At 34.3% G+C, this 15,218-nt stretch overlaps 1 protein-coding gene across 1 annotated transcript in view; it reads left to right on the forward strand.

Annotated features, from left to right (window-relative positions):
- LOC115216258 overlaps nucleotides 1-15,218 on the forward strand; it is a 257,640-nt gene that overhangs the window by 172,839 nt on the left and 69,583 nt on the right. The window contains exons 37-43 of the mRNA XM_036506965.1: nucleotides 632-850; nucleotides 3,804-3,934; nucleotides 6,107-6,300; nucleotides 7,966-8,093; nucleotides 11,197-11,310; nucleotides 13,120-13,227; nucleotides 14,661-14,826. Of these exons, the coding sequence (XP_036362858.1) occupies nucleotides 632-850; nucleotides 3,804-3,934; nucleotides 6,107-6,300; nucleotides 7,966-8,093; nucleotides 11,197-11,310; nucleotides 13,120-13,227; nucleotides 14,661-14,826 (1,060 nt within the window). The remainder of the gene's footprint in view (nucleotides 1-631; nucleotides 851-3,803; nucleotides 3,935-6,106; nucleotides 6,301-7,965; nucleotides 8,094-11,196; nucleotides 11,311-13,119; nucleotides 13,228-14,660; nucleotides 14,827-15,218) is intronic.

Here is a 15,218-nt window from a genome sequence, read left to right on the forward strand (position 1 = left end):
AGGGCAGTGTGTTGAGCAAGATACTTTATTTCACGTTGCTCCAGTTCACTCAGCTGTAGAAAAGCGTTGCGACGTTACTGGTGTTAAGCTGTATTAGCCTTTGCCTTTCTCTCTCCTCTTGTTAATGTCACAGATACAAAAAAATAAACATTGGTTTATAGACTATGGAAAACCAGGAAAAGAAAATATTTGTGTATGTGTGCGCCCAGTGGTTAGGGCAGCGGACTCGCGGTCGTAGGATCGCGGTTTCGATTCCCAGACCGGGGCGTTGTACACCACGACATACGTCCACAATCTTTTTGTGCCATAGTTATATAATTTTTGCTGAGATATTTTATTTACGTTTGTATGTGTGTGTAAACATGTGCACGTATCTCTGTATTTGTCACGCCGTATGACAATCAACGTTGGCTTGACTGCGTCCCTGTCGCTTAGCGGTTCGACAAAAAGGAACGATTGAATGGATGCCAGGCTTAAAATAACAACAGTGGGAGATTTCATCAACTAAACACCGTTCGGGTTGTTGGCCAAAAATGCTCGCGGTTCAAAGACTGTAATGCGCAAATCAGTGAAGGAATTTTTTTTCTTTTTTAAATGTTCTGCTCAATTATTTAATGTATCTATTTTTCAGTAATGGACCAAAAACAATGTTTTAACAAGACACCATGCGGTGCAATACAGTGCTACAATGGTGGTACATGCAACTCAAATATGTGCTCATGCACCAATGGTTACAGTGGAGAGTTCTGCCAAAAGATGAATGATAACTGCGATCCAAACCCTTGTGAAGGTGGCACTTGCACAAACCTTATTAATGATTATCAGTGTAATTGTTTCTCAGGATACGAAGGTAATTTCATCATTAGTCCTCAAGGTTACAAAATTATTTTCTATTGAAATTTATGTTATGTCAAGCAATACATTCTCTCTTCATAGAAAATGAAATATGATTTCCTTTTTTAAAATCTTATTCTGCAGGAGTGGCTGTGTGGTAAGTAGTGGATTTGGTAGACGGAAACTGAAAGAAGCCCGTCGTATATATGTATATATATATATTATATATATATATATATATATATATTATATATATATATAGAAATATTAAAATTACTAAGTCTCTATAAGAATGCCATATTAATATGGCGATAACAATTAATATATATATATATATATATATATATATATATAAATATATATATTATTAGTGAATTGAAGAAATGGAGTTGGACGAAGATTGAACAGAAATCGTTTTATTGCATTCTATAAATTTTATAGAATGCAATAAAACGATTTCTGTTCAATCTTCGTCCAACTCCATTTCTTCAATTCACTAATAATATTAAAATTCAATTATCCGCACCGACGCACGGTTGCAACACCATATGGTTGTACCTCCAACCGTGCTGTCTTCTGCTGTGATTTTTGCTACCAAGGTATCGGTTAAACTTTTGATTAATCTGCAACAAGATTATTCATCTTTCTATTTCACAAAATATAAATATATATATATATATAAATATATATATATATATGTGTGTGTGTGTGTGTGTGTGTGTGTATGAATGTGTGTGTGTGTATGTTTGCGTGTCTGTGTTTGCCCCCCCCCCCCTCCAACATCGCTTGACAACCGATGCTGGGGTGTTTACGTCCCCGTAACTTAGCGGTTCGGCATAAGAGACCAATAGAATAAGTACTAGGCTTACAAAGAATAAGTCCTAAAGGCGGTGCTCCAGCATGACCACAGTCAAATGACTGAAACAAAAGAGTAAAGAGTAAAGAGTATACAGACAGCAGAAAAAAAAAGGATGATTTGTATGTTTTACTGTCTTTTTTTTTTTGTTTTGCTTTTTCACAAAATTCCTTTAAAGTATAAAAATATCGTTGTTGGAGTGTAACTATGTAAATGACCACGTCCAGACAAATCAACGAATACTTTAACACTGAGTAATCAATGTTAACTGTTAACTGTTTCCGTGTGTTTTCAAATGGATAAAATGAATCTTCCATGCTGTAATTGTTTTAGTTTCATCTCACGGTCTAAGGTTAAAGTTTGCGCTGAACTAAATGCTTAGCCAAAGTCGACTTTGCCTTTTATCCTTTTCGGCTGTACCAGTGAAGTACTGGGGTCGATGTAATCGACTATCCCCCTCCCCCAAAATTGCTACCTTTGTGGAAAAATTTGAAACCACTATTATTATTATTATTATTATTATTATTATTATTATTATTATTATTATTATTGTTATTACTAATGCAGTGAGCTGGCAGAATCGTTAGCACGTCGGGAAAAATGCCTAGCGGCCTTTCACCCGTCTTTACGTTCTGAGTTCAAATGTTACCGTGGTCGACTTTACCTTTGATCCTTTCGGGGCGATAAATTAAGTGCCAGTTACGCACTGGAGTCAATGTAATTGACTTAATCCGTTTGTCTGTCCTTGTTTGTCCCCTCTATGTTTAGCCCCTTGTAGGTAATAAAGAAACGGGTATTTCGTCGGCTGCTACGTTCTGAGTTCAAATTCCGCCGAGGTCGACTTTGCCTTTCATCCTTTCGGGGTCGATTAAATAAGTACCAGTTACGCACTGGTGTCGATATAATCGACTTAATCCGTTTCTCTGTCCTTGTTTGTCCCCTCTGTGTGTAGCCCCTTGTGGGTAGTAAAGAAATAGGTATTTCATTCATCTTCACGCTCTAAGTTCCAATTCCGTCGAGGTCGCCCTTGCCTTTCATTCTTTCGGGGTCGATGAAATAAGTACCAGTTACGCACTGGGGTCGATGTAATCGACTTAGCTCCTCCCCCTAAATTTCAGTCCTATATTTGAAGGACTATTATTATTATTATTATTATTATTATTATTATTATTATTATTATTATTATTGCTGTTGTTGTTGTTGTTGTTGTTGTAATCGACTTAGCACCTCCCACAAAAGTTTCAGCCCTTGTGCCTACAGTAGAAAGGATTATTAATATCATAATTTTCTTGAACTATTAAATTCTTATTTTAGAATGTACTTTGCAACATAGTAGTGTGGTAAGCCATCTGGCCCAGTAAAATGGATTTTGCAATATATTTACATTTTTCATATAAAATGTACTTCGATCGGTTTTGTCACTGAGAATCATCAGGTGTTGTATGCTTTAATATGCATATAGTCCCACACTGGATTTAAAGTTTTCCTCAAGAAAGAGTAGAAATAAATGTAATCTTCTACGAGGTTACTTCGCAGATAAACACAAAAACATATAGTCGTGTTTTCAACATATGTCTGTGTACGTATGTGTTTGAGTACGCGTGTATATATATATATATAAAGTTAATCCAAACAAGAAAGCACAAAAAAACACAACAACGCGAGGACGTGGAACAAATATAGTATTATTGGACGCTCAGGAAATAAGGAAAGAAGGAGGGTTTAACGTTTCGAGCGGAGCTCTTCGTCGGAAACATAGGAGAAGGAAGATCCAGAGAAGGGAAGACAGAGGGAAAAAAATCGACAACGGTACACACGAGGTCACTATATATATATATATATATATATATATATAATATATATATATATATATATATATATATATATATAATTGTTTGAATTGCATAATAGTGGGTTTTTTCTCTCATTTATATATTATATATTTATATTGTGAAATTTGATTTAATACTAAATTGAAATTTTCCCTGTAAGTTTGGAGTTATACTCCCTATTATTATTATTATATATATATATAATTGTTGTCATCCTTCCTTTTTCTATACATATCGAAACAAAAGAAAACCAATCATTGTCTTTGAATTTCTCATTTTAGGCAAGAACTGCACAAATATAAATGACTGTGCCAATGCAACATGCAATGTGACAGGTACACAGCAATGCAAAGATCTCGTAGAAGATTACCAATGTATCTGTAAGCCAGGCTACAAAGGGCAAATGTGCAATGTAAGTATTATTTTCAAATAATCTAACAGTACGATCAGGAATACAAGCGATCGAAATGGGATTCTTCTGAAGTAGCATTATTCCATACAATGTTTGGTTGAGAGGTCAGAGTGTCTCTCTAAGTCGAGCTACGACTTATCTGTATTGAGAGTTCACAACTCTGGTACCACGGACATATTATTAGAATGTCGCAAGAAAGTATCACAGGGTTCATTCTTCAATACAACTGGAGGAAATCCTTAGAGTAGACTAAGAATGAGCTGGTGCTTCATAAACACCGGAAGATATATCGCACTTCTGTGCTAGAGGACAGGTTTCATCGAACTACGACAATGGTCGTAGAGAGCTCAAACTTTTTATCGGAGCCATAGAAGGAAACTTTAAATCCACCGTAATAAGAGACATTCAATGACCCTTTCACTTTTAATCTGGAAACTTAAAGACGAGGGGACCAGTCTCGATATCAAATAGTAAATCTTCTCCAAAACCAGACCTTATATTAATGAATAAAAAAAAAATGCTCAGTACGTTCTCTTGAAAAACAATATCCCTTAAAGAACTTGAGAACGTCAAATGAATACATATATTCCAGGAACGAGATTTTTTCTGTGTATCCGCATTACAACAAATACATCTTGTCGGAATTTAAAAGTAGACCACCAGATACTTAGTAAACCATTAACATCTCATCAACGTCTGCTTGACATTCGAATTATTGTAAAGCTGATTATGTCCCTTGAGTTTGTCTTCTTGTTTTCTTCCTTACCAGCGTCTCTCGTTTAAACCTTATCAGTTCAAACGGCAACTGGCAAACGGTCTTGTTCTCAACTTGAAAAATGCCGAAATTAAATATTATTTAAACCAGGAAATGCTGGGTAGCTATTTTAACAAGATTTTGGCTTATATATATTATAATAGTGTGTGTGTGTGTGTGTGTGTGTTAATATATGTTCCTGCGAATGAATACATAAGTATATGCTTCTTCCCAACCACGTTTCCGGGTTCAATCCCACTGCGTAGCAACATGAGCAAGTGTCTTCTACTATAGCCTCGGACCGACCAAAGCCTTGTGGAATTGGTAGATGGAAAATGGAAGAAGCTCGTCGTATATATATATATATATATATATATATATATATATATATATATATTATATATATATATATATATATATGTGTGTGTTGTGTGTGTGTGTGTGTGTGTGTGTGTCTGTCTGTGCTTGTTCCCCACCATCGCTTGACAACCGATGGTGGTGTGTTTATGTCCCCGTAACATTAGCGGTTCGGCCAAAGAAGTCAATAGAATAAGTACTACGCTTACAATTAATAAGTTCTATGGTCGATTTGTTCGACTAAAGACAGTGCTCCAGCATGACCGCAGTCAGATGACTGAAGTAAGTAAAAGAATAAAAGAATGTGTGAGTATGCGCACCCCGGTACGTATGTATATACACAGACATGAAAGAAGTAAATAGACACCCTTATAATCATTAAAATTTATTTAAATCTGAAATTATGCATTCAAATTATTTGTTAGTTGTTATATGTGAACATTTAATATTTAGTAGACACGCTCTTTGCATTTTAGATAGTATTTAGTACTTTGATAATATTTTTGAGCAGCTGTTAAATAAATGTGTGATGGCTTCCACAGAAATATGACATAATCTACATTGACGGTTGCCTCTTGAAATTCGAAGGGCTTCACTGTCTCTTTTGTTGATTATGTATGTATGTACGTATGTACGTATGTATGTATTATATGTATGTATGTATGTATGTATGTATGTATGTATGTATGTATGTACGTACGTACGTATGTATGTATGTATGTATGTATGTATGTATGTATGTATGTATGTATGTATGTATGTATGTATGTACGTACGTATGTATGTTCGTACGTATGTACGTAAGTATGTATGTTCGTACGTATGTACGTAAGTATGTATATTCGTACGTATGTACGTACGTATGTATGTACGTATGTATGTATGTATGTACGTATGTATGTTCGTACGTATGTACGTACGTATGTATGTATGTACGTACGTATGTATGTACATACGTACGTATTTATGTACAACGTATGTATGTACGTATGTATGTAAGTACGTATAATTATGGAAATTATATATATTTTAAATATATTTTTGGTATATTTCTTCCGCAGATCAACATAGATGACTGTGCCAGTAATCCTTGTTTGCATGGTGCCAACTGTACGGATTTAGAAAATGACTTCAGCTGCAACTGTTCCGCTGGCTGGACAGGCAAACGTTGTGAAAACATAGACAGCATGTGCCAAGCTAATACGTGTTCAAATAATGCCCAGTGCATTGATATTTTCCAAGATTTCTATTGCAGGTACTATATACTTATTATTATTGTTGTTGTTATTGATTTTTTAATGTTTTTGCTGTTTATGGCGGTTAGCTGACACAATTGTAGAGCATGCGACAAAATACTCGGCGGCATTGCGTCCGTCTTTACATTCTGAGTTCAAATTCCGCCAAAGTCGATATTACCTCGCAGCCTTACGGGGTCGATAAAGAAAATACCAGTCAAGTAGTGGAGTCAATCAAATCGACAGCACCATCTTCCTCAAAAATTTCAGGCGTTGTATATTTGGCAGAAAGGGTCATTACAATTATTGATATTAAGGTGACAAGTATGGCGGACGAAATGTTTAGCAGCATTTTGTTCGTCTTTACGTTCTGAGTTCAAATTTCTTTCTGGATCGATAAGATAAGTACTGGTCATGTACTGGGGTCAATGTAATCAACTAGTCCACTATGTATGTATTATGTACGCATGTAAGTATGTATGTACGTATGTATGTATCTATGTATGTATGTATGTATGTATGTATGTATGCAGGCGCAGGAGTGGCTGTGGTAAGAAGCTTGTTTACCAACCACATGGTTCCGGGTTCAGTCCCACTGCGTGGCACCTTCGGCAAGTGTCTTCTACTATAACCTTGGGCCGACCAAAGCCTTGTGAGTGGATTTGGTAGACGGAAACTGAAAGAAGCCCGTCGTATATATGTATATATATGTATGTGCGTGTATGTTTGTGTGTCTGTGTTTGTTCCCCTAGCATTGCTTGACAACCGATGCTGGTGTGTTTATATCCCCGTCACTTAGCGGTTCGGCAAAAGAAACCGATAGAATAAGTACTGGGCTTACAAAGAATAAGTCCCGGGGTCGAGTTGCTCGATTAAAGGCGGTGCACCAGCATGACCGTAGTCAAATGGTTGAAACAAGTAAAAAGAGAAAGAGTAAAATAGAATGTGTTTTTATGGTGACTTCGTTCGTTATCCCATCAACTAAAAGTCCCATGATGATAGAAGAGTAATGACGTGTGCAGACCCAACCATTTGATAAATACGCAGTGAGTTACATCTTCCGTTTGTCACCCATTCTTCAAACCGTGCAAATCTGCAATGGGACTGAGATGTCATGGCTTGAAAGTCAGAAATGCCATCCACAATAAACGAGTACAAGGAAATTACAATCAACTCTGAAGATAAAGCAATCGCATTTTATGTGTGTGTGTGTGTGTGTGTGTGTGTGTGTATGTGTGTGTGTGTGTGTGTGTTGTGCGCGCGCGTGCGTGTGTGTGAGTGAGTGTATGTATATATGTAGCTGAAATTTACAGAAAAACAAAAGACGACGACAGGTGTATAAACAACAAACAGGTGTGTTAGTTTAACGCTCGGGAAGGTGAGAAAGTCTTTTACGTTTTGTGCCTGCGCTCTTCAACAGAAAGGAATACGAGGAAATTAACAGAGAGAGAATAAAAAACTTTTGGAGCTAGCGGTCAATCATGTGCGTGGTGTGTGTGTGTGTGTGTGGTGTTGTGTGTGTGTGTGTGTGTGTGTGTGTGTGTGTGTGCAACATTGCTGAATGATTCTGAAGTCGGCTTTGCAATCACGTTTTTTTTACTTTTTTTATTTTATATGTGTGTGAAATATAAAACTGAGTGTTTATATTATTCTGCGTTTTAATATCAATCCTTTTAAAACTTCAGCTGCCAGTCAAACACTCATGGTAAGCAATGTAACCTCTCCAACTCGGTTTGCTCCAATGCTAATCCATGCATTAACAACGCCACCTGCATTGATAAACTGGGTGATGTCCATTGTAATTGCACTGAAGGTAAATATACACGTAATAATAATAATAATAATAATAATAATAATAATAATGATGATAATAATAATAATAATGATAATAATGATGATGATGATGATAATAATAATAATAATCATAATGATGATAATAATAATAATGATAAGAATAATAAGAATAATAATAATGATAATAATAATAATAATAATAATAATAATAAAGATCGCCTTTACCTTCCCAGAGCCCAAGGAGGTCGAGGCCTGATCCAATTTGAACTAGCTTACAAAACAACCACAATTGGACTGGCCAAATATCTCGAAATATCGAATGACTGGATGCTAAAGCTCGTGGAAAATCACGAGAGACGAAAGAAGCTTCATTCTATCATCAAGGAAAGCAAAAAATTTGCTATTGATCTCGTGCAGGATACCCAAACTGAACAACCCGAGGGAAGTACGGCAACTATTGTTGCAAAGAAGGTGAAAATGATGGCAATGAAAAAAGCGCACGAGCAATTGGCTGATAGGTGGGAGGAGAAACCTCTGCACGGCAAATATGTGACCCGCAGCACAAAGCTGATGTTGACCAGAAGCAAACCCATCAGTGGCTGCGGAGCTCAGGGCTAAAAGCAGAGAGCGAAGGTTTCATCCTGGCTGCTCAAGACCAAAGCCTATCAACCCGGAACTACCAGCCAATGTGATGAAAAATGGAGCAGACCCAAAATGCCGATTCTGCAACGACATGATTGAAACAGTGGACCACCTAATCTCTGGATGTAAAGTCTTAGCACCAGTGGAGTATAAATTAAGACATGACAGATTTGGCCAATATCTCCACTGGCTAATAAGTCGGCATTACAATATCAAAACTGCCGACAAGTGGTATAATCACCACCCTGAGGCTGTAACTGAAGGAGAAAATGTAACCATTCTGTGGGACTTTCCAGTACATACAGACCGAACCATCAAGGCCTAAACCAGATATTGTTTGTGAAAGACCAAAACAAAAGTTTGCTTATTGATCGACATGAGCATCCCCTGTGATCATAATATCTCAGCGAAAGAGTTTGACAAGCTCAGAAAATATAAAGACCTACTCTTGAAATTGAGAAAATGTGGCATCTCAAGGCGGTTACAATACCAGTGATCGTAGGAGCACTAGGAATGATCAAGAAGGACCGAAATTATATGAGAATGATCCCTGGCTTACCATCCCTGCAAGAAGTGCAAAAGATTGTCTTAACTGGTACATCACACGTATTGAGAAGAGCATTGTCGATGTGAGAACTGTTGCTGCTCATGTATTTTAATTTAACTTAAAAAAAAAAAAAAATGAACGAACTACTGAGTTTGGTTTAATGGCCTACCAATATATACTATGAGTTTCTTTGCCCTAGGAGTCGGGAAGACACTCGGCAAGAAATGGAAGAAAATTTGAAAGAAGAAAAAAAAAGTAATAATAATAATAATAATAATAATAACTCAATGCCAGCAGAAGATGACAACGTTTCTCTAAAAAAGATGGAGAAACTTTCAAAATACAAAGACCTGGAAATAGAGGTAACTCGAATGTGGAATCTAAAAACAGAAACAATTCCTATCATAGTAGACGCACAAAAAAGAAAGAAAGAAGAAAGCAAAGGACCACTGATGAGGTCACAGAAGTGTGACGAAAGAACTCTGGCCGAAATACGATTAATATAAAATAAAGCTGAAGCAAGTGAACACCAAATATATATAGTGCGTGTGTTTTTATTGGCTAAACTGGCAACATGACCGTTCCCAAATACAACATATATAATATATATATATATAATTATATATAATATATATATATATAATATATATTATATCTATATAGATATATATATATATAATATATAATATTATATATATATATATATATATCTATATATATATATTACATTCATATATATATATATATTATATATATATATATATATATATACATTCATATATATATAATATATAATTATATATATATATATACATTCATATATATATATATATATAATATATATATATATATATACATTCATATATATATACATATATATATATATATATATATATAGACATTCATATATATATTATATATATAATATAATATATATATACATTCATATATATATATATATATTCTATATATATATATATATATACATCATATATAGATACATACATATATATATATATACATTCATATATATATACATACATATATATATAATACATAATATATATATATATATATATATATCTATATATATACATTCATTATTATAATACATACCTATATATATATATATACAATATATATATAATACTATATAATATATATATATTATATATATATATATACATACATACATATATTCATATATAATAGATACATATATATACATATTATATATATATATATATAATATTTGTAAAAATGAAGTTCGAAAATGCTGCTATATTATACAATTTTTAATTTTTTATATACATTATAACATGTTTCATTCCTGAAATGAACCTTATCAAAAAGTTATATTATAAAAAAGATAGTTCATGCTATCAATCACAAGAATTCATTTATAATACACAACGGTGTCAGACATCATAAAGTTCATATATATAGTTTGAAGTGAGTTCGTTCATGCTATATGTTTAAAGTGAATGATGCAGCGGTTCACGGTGGCGACATGCATCCAATAAAAAAACAGATCAAAGCGGCGATATGTAGTCAATACAAAAACTGATGTTCCTGAAAGAGAGAGAATTCATTTTACCTTGAGCAACTGTGTTGTTCGCTGGATGATTCTGGCGAATCTTGTGAATTGTTCAGGTTTTATAACACTGGTCAGTCCAGCGTAACGTGACGTCATCAACGTTTTGACCATCGTTTATATATATAATATACATATATATATAATACATATATATATATATACATATATATACATATATTATATATATATATATATATATATAATATATATATATATATTATATATATATAGATATACATTTATATACATACATACATAGATGCCTCTTATTTGAAGCGAACATTTCTATTCTAATAGTTACAAAAAGTTACAATATATTTCTATCAACTTTTATAGGTTTTGCTGGAGTAGGCTGTGAACTTTCAGTCGATTATTGTAAAAATTCAGTCTGCGAAAATGGTGGAAAGTGCACTATTAAAGGAAACGGCTATGAATGTAAATGTCCTACAGGTAATATTGCAAACAGCTTGTGGTTTGAATTTAGAATTTCAACTGTTGTTTTTTTATGCTTTCTCTTATTAGTATGTGCAGAAATGGTTTATTATTGTAATTGAATATCCGCATATTATTTGTTGCAATAGCTACGATTTTGTACTTGCTGTTAGTATTTTAGTCTATTTCCAAAGAATATTTTGCTTCATATTACCAGCTATTTAAATATACGGTATTGTAGAATTAACCATAAGGGCCAGTGCCAAATAAGTGTTACAGGCAGCTCAACATGCTCGTATGGCTCGAAAGAATTATCCGTCAAATGCTTAGGGATATCTCATAAATCGAAAATTTTCTCTGCTTCGGTCTAGTCTACCATCATGAGCAATTTGTCATATGCATGCTCTTGTGACTGTGTGAGGCATTGATATACAACCGGCACTCCGTCGGTTACGACGACGACGAGGGTTCCAGTTGATCCGATCAACATAATAGCCTGTTCGTGAAATTAACGTGCAAGTGGCTGAGCACTCCACAGACACGTGTACCCATGACGTAGTTCTCAGGGAGATTCAGCGTGTCACAGAGTTTGAAAAAGCTAGCCCTTTGAAATACAGGTACGACTCATTTTTGGCAGCTGAGTGGACTGGAGCAACATGAAATAAAGTGTCTTACTCAAGGACAACACGCGCTGCCGGGAATCGAACTCATGACCTTACGATCTTGTGCCAAATACCCTAACCACAAAGCCATGTGCCTTCATGACATTGATTTATAATAGAATAATCAAGTTACATATATATTTACCACCTGACCTAAACTCGTATGCTTTGGATGAAGGTGACCGTTATAGAAACGCAGATTATAACAACGACCATTATTTTAAACCACAAAGGTAAAGAAACATTGTTTTGTCCACTAAGAGGCGAATATGGGCGCCTTGACCCCTTGATGGCAAGGACTACGAAGAACTATCTTGAAGTTATTGGTTCAGATACATGACATGAAACTGAGAACTACAGGAGAACAGAGATTCGTGGTGAAGTGTGATGAAATGCATCTCGTTTGCAGTCATTTAGCACTGTGCGCGTGCAAGCGTGCATGTGCGTGTGTGTATGGTTTGTAAGCTATCACAACCATTGATCAGGGGACTTGAGAAAAGCAGCTGAGCTTTCTTAATGTGCTATAACATATAGATGAATACTGAGAAGATAACAACACACTCCTGTATGTAGACGGAAACCGACGCAACCTGGCTTTATTTGGTGAGCCTAAAAGAGCTGAACTCAAATCCTGCTTTAAGATTTGAAACACACTACAAGAAATAAATCCAGTATATTTTTCATACAAAATAGATATTAATGCCAGGGAAATCAATCAACGGAGTAAATCATCCTTCTATTCCTCTTTTTTATTCATTTATTTTGGCGAAGAAGGGTATAAGTCATACCTTATGCGATTATATTTCTGTTTCAAAATATGCTTCAATATATTTTGAAAATAATAAAGAATTTGAAGAAATATCTTCATACAATAATTCCTTTGTTCATTATTAAAATGGAGTTCAGAACTTGCTTTAACCAAGGTTTTTAGAATTCAAAAATTTTTTAATTGGAGGTGCTGATATCATAGAGTCTGTGTATGCCTCAATCATGGTTGTGTCAAAAAGTTGAAATGAGATTATACATATTTAAAAATATAAGATATACTGCAAGTCCTTTATAAATTTATTATTCTTGCTTGTGGAGTTTTTTTATGAATAACTGTTTTGAGGGTACCACAAATAATTAAGTAATCCAACTATCTCAACGTTTGGTTTTCATGCAGGGTTTTCTGGTAAAAACTGTGAGACAAATGACGAAAGTTGCAAGGAAAACGTATACTGTCAAACCAGTAAGGCAATTAAGAAGTGTTCATCAACGTCTAGTAGTAAAGGTAAGAAAAAGAAAGAGAAAATCCTAATGGAGGAATAGTTGTTAATATTTGCTTTAATATTCTGATGTTTATTTTTCAGTGTCAGTAGTGCAAATTTTTTGTTTGATTTCTTTTTGCTGTTTAACAGCCAAAATTATTCCTGATTAGTAAGCATTCCAGGAGTGATCATCCCATATTTTGTATATCTCTTAGTACAATGATCAAAGTATCCTTCCTTTTATCCAAGACTGAAATGTTTGATTAGAGAGAAATCGGCAGTTGTTTTTATAAGCTCGAAAGATAAGGTCCGGGATCTGCGTTACATCATTGATGAAACTACAATGGATTGCCATTTCTTATCGTACAATAGATTTGGATTTTCGAAAGGCATTTACCGTTAAGGGGGCAACTGTTTCGAGTGATTCAGATACAAATAGAAGAGGAAATATACTGCTTGGTCTAATGGTAAAACATCTGTTATGTTTACAGAAAATTTGGTTTCAAGTCTGATGAGCACTCTTCGAAATTTTCTATCCAAAGTGTTTCTTAGCCTTAATATTTACACGCTATTATCTATAACTTTTCTACTTCGAGTTCAACCGTTAAAATTAAATCATTTCATATCCTCTCGAAGTTTTGATTTTTATAACTTTAACAATATAGATTTGTTTGCATATGTATATAAGTGTTTGTATGTGTGCGTGTATGTATGTGTGCGCGCGCGCATGCATATGTATGCATCATTTATTATTACTATTATTATTATTATTATTATTATGATTGTGGCTGTGTGGTAAGTAGCTTGCTTACCAACCACATGGTTCCGGGTTCAATCCCACTACGTGGCTCCTTGGGCAAGTGTCTTCTACTATAGCCTTGGGCCAACCTGTGGGTGGATTTGGTAGACAGAGCTGAAAGAAGCCCGTCGTATATATGTATGTATGTGTGTGTGTATATGTTTGTGTGTCTGTGTTTATCCGCCCCCCCCCCAACATCACTTGACAACCGATGCTGGTGTGTTTACGTCCCCGTAACTTAGCGGTTCGGCAAAACAGACCGATAGAATAAGTACTAGGCTTACAAAGATTGACTAAAGGCAGTGCTCCAGCATGGCCGCAGTCAAATGACTGAAGCCATTAAAAAAGAAAGAGATTATTATTATTATTATTATTATTATTATTATTATTATTATTATTATTATTATTATTATTAATTATTATTATTATTAATTATTATTATTGTTAATTATTATTATTATTATTATTAATTATTATTATTATTAATTATTATTATTGTTAATTATTATTATTATTATTATAATTATTATTATTGTTAATTATTATTATTATTATTAATTATTATTATTGTTAATTATTATTATTATTATTATTATTAATTATTATTATCATTATTATTATTATTATTATTGTTAATTATTATTATTATTTCTACAGCCGTTTCTTTAGATCACGATTTGTGGTTTTATCTTCCGGATAAACGTGGAATGGCAGTCATGAATAATCCATTACTACTTGAGGGCATGGACTTATCCATGAGTCTCTGGATTAACTTCGACCGTGCTGGAGACACTGGAACATTTATGAACGTCTTTATGTTGAAGTAAGTCTCTGTATACTATTTCAAGTAGAAGTATTTGTATTGTTGTTGTTGCTGCTGTCATGTGCTTTTCTTGTTCTTTCAATTTTGTTTCCATTTGTTGTTGGGAGTCTTTGGACAAAGTCTTACTGTATACATCGATAGGCCAATTAAATAAAACACATCAGATTGTTCATTTACGAAATCAAATGAAGTTCTGAAAAAAAAAAAACCAACGTTATTTACGTGGAAGATCGTCGTTGTCACAGTGGCAATGTTCTTCTCAATAGGTGGAAAGTGTAACCTCTCGAAAGAGCTGTTCTTCGCTCCTGCTCCAGAGCGTCGGCTGCAAGGTCACTCCGAAAAGCTCTATCTGCGACGATTTCATCTCAATCGAAGGAGAGGGGCTTTCTCCG

This window comes from Octopus sinensis, linkage group LG10 (genome assembly GCF_006345805.1).
Source record: "Octopus sinensis linkage group LG10, ASM634580v1, whole genome shotgun sequence".
In the NCBI taxonomy this organism is placed as follows: Eukaryota; Metazoa; Mollusca; class Cephalopoda; order Octopoda; family Octopodidae; genus Octopus; species Octopus sinensis.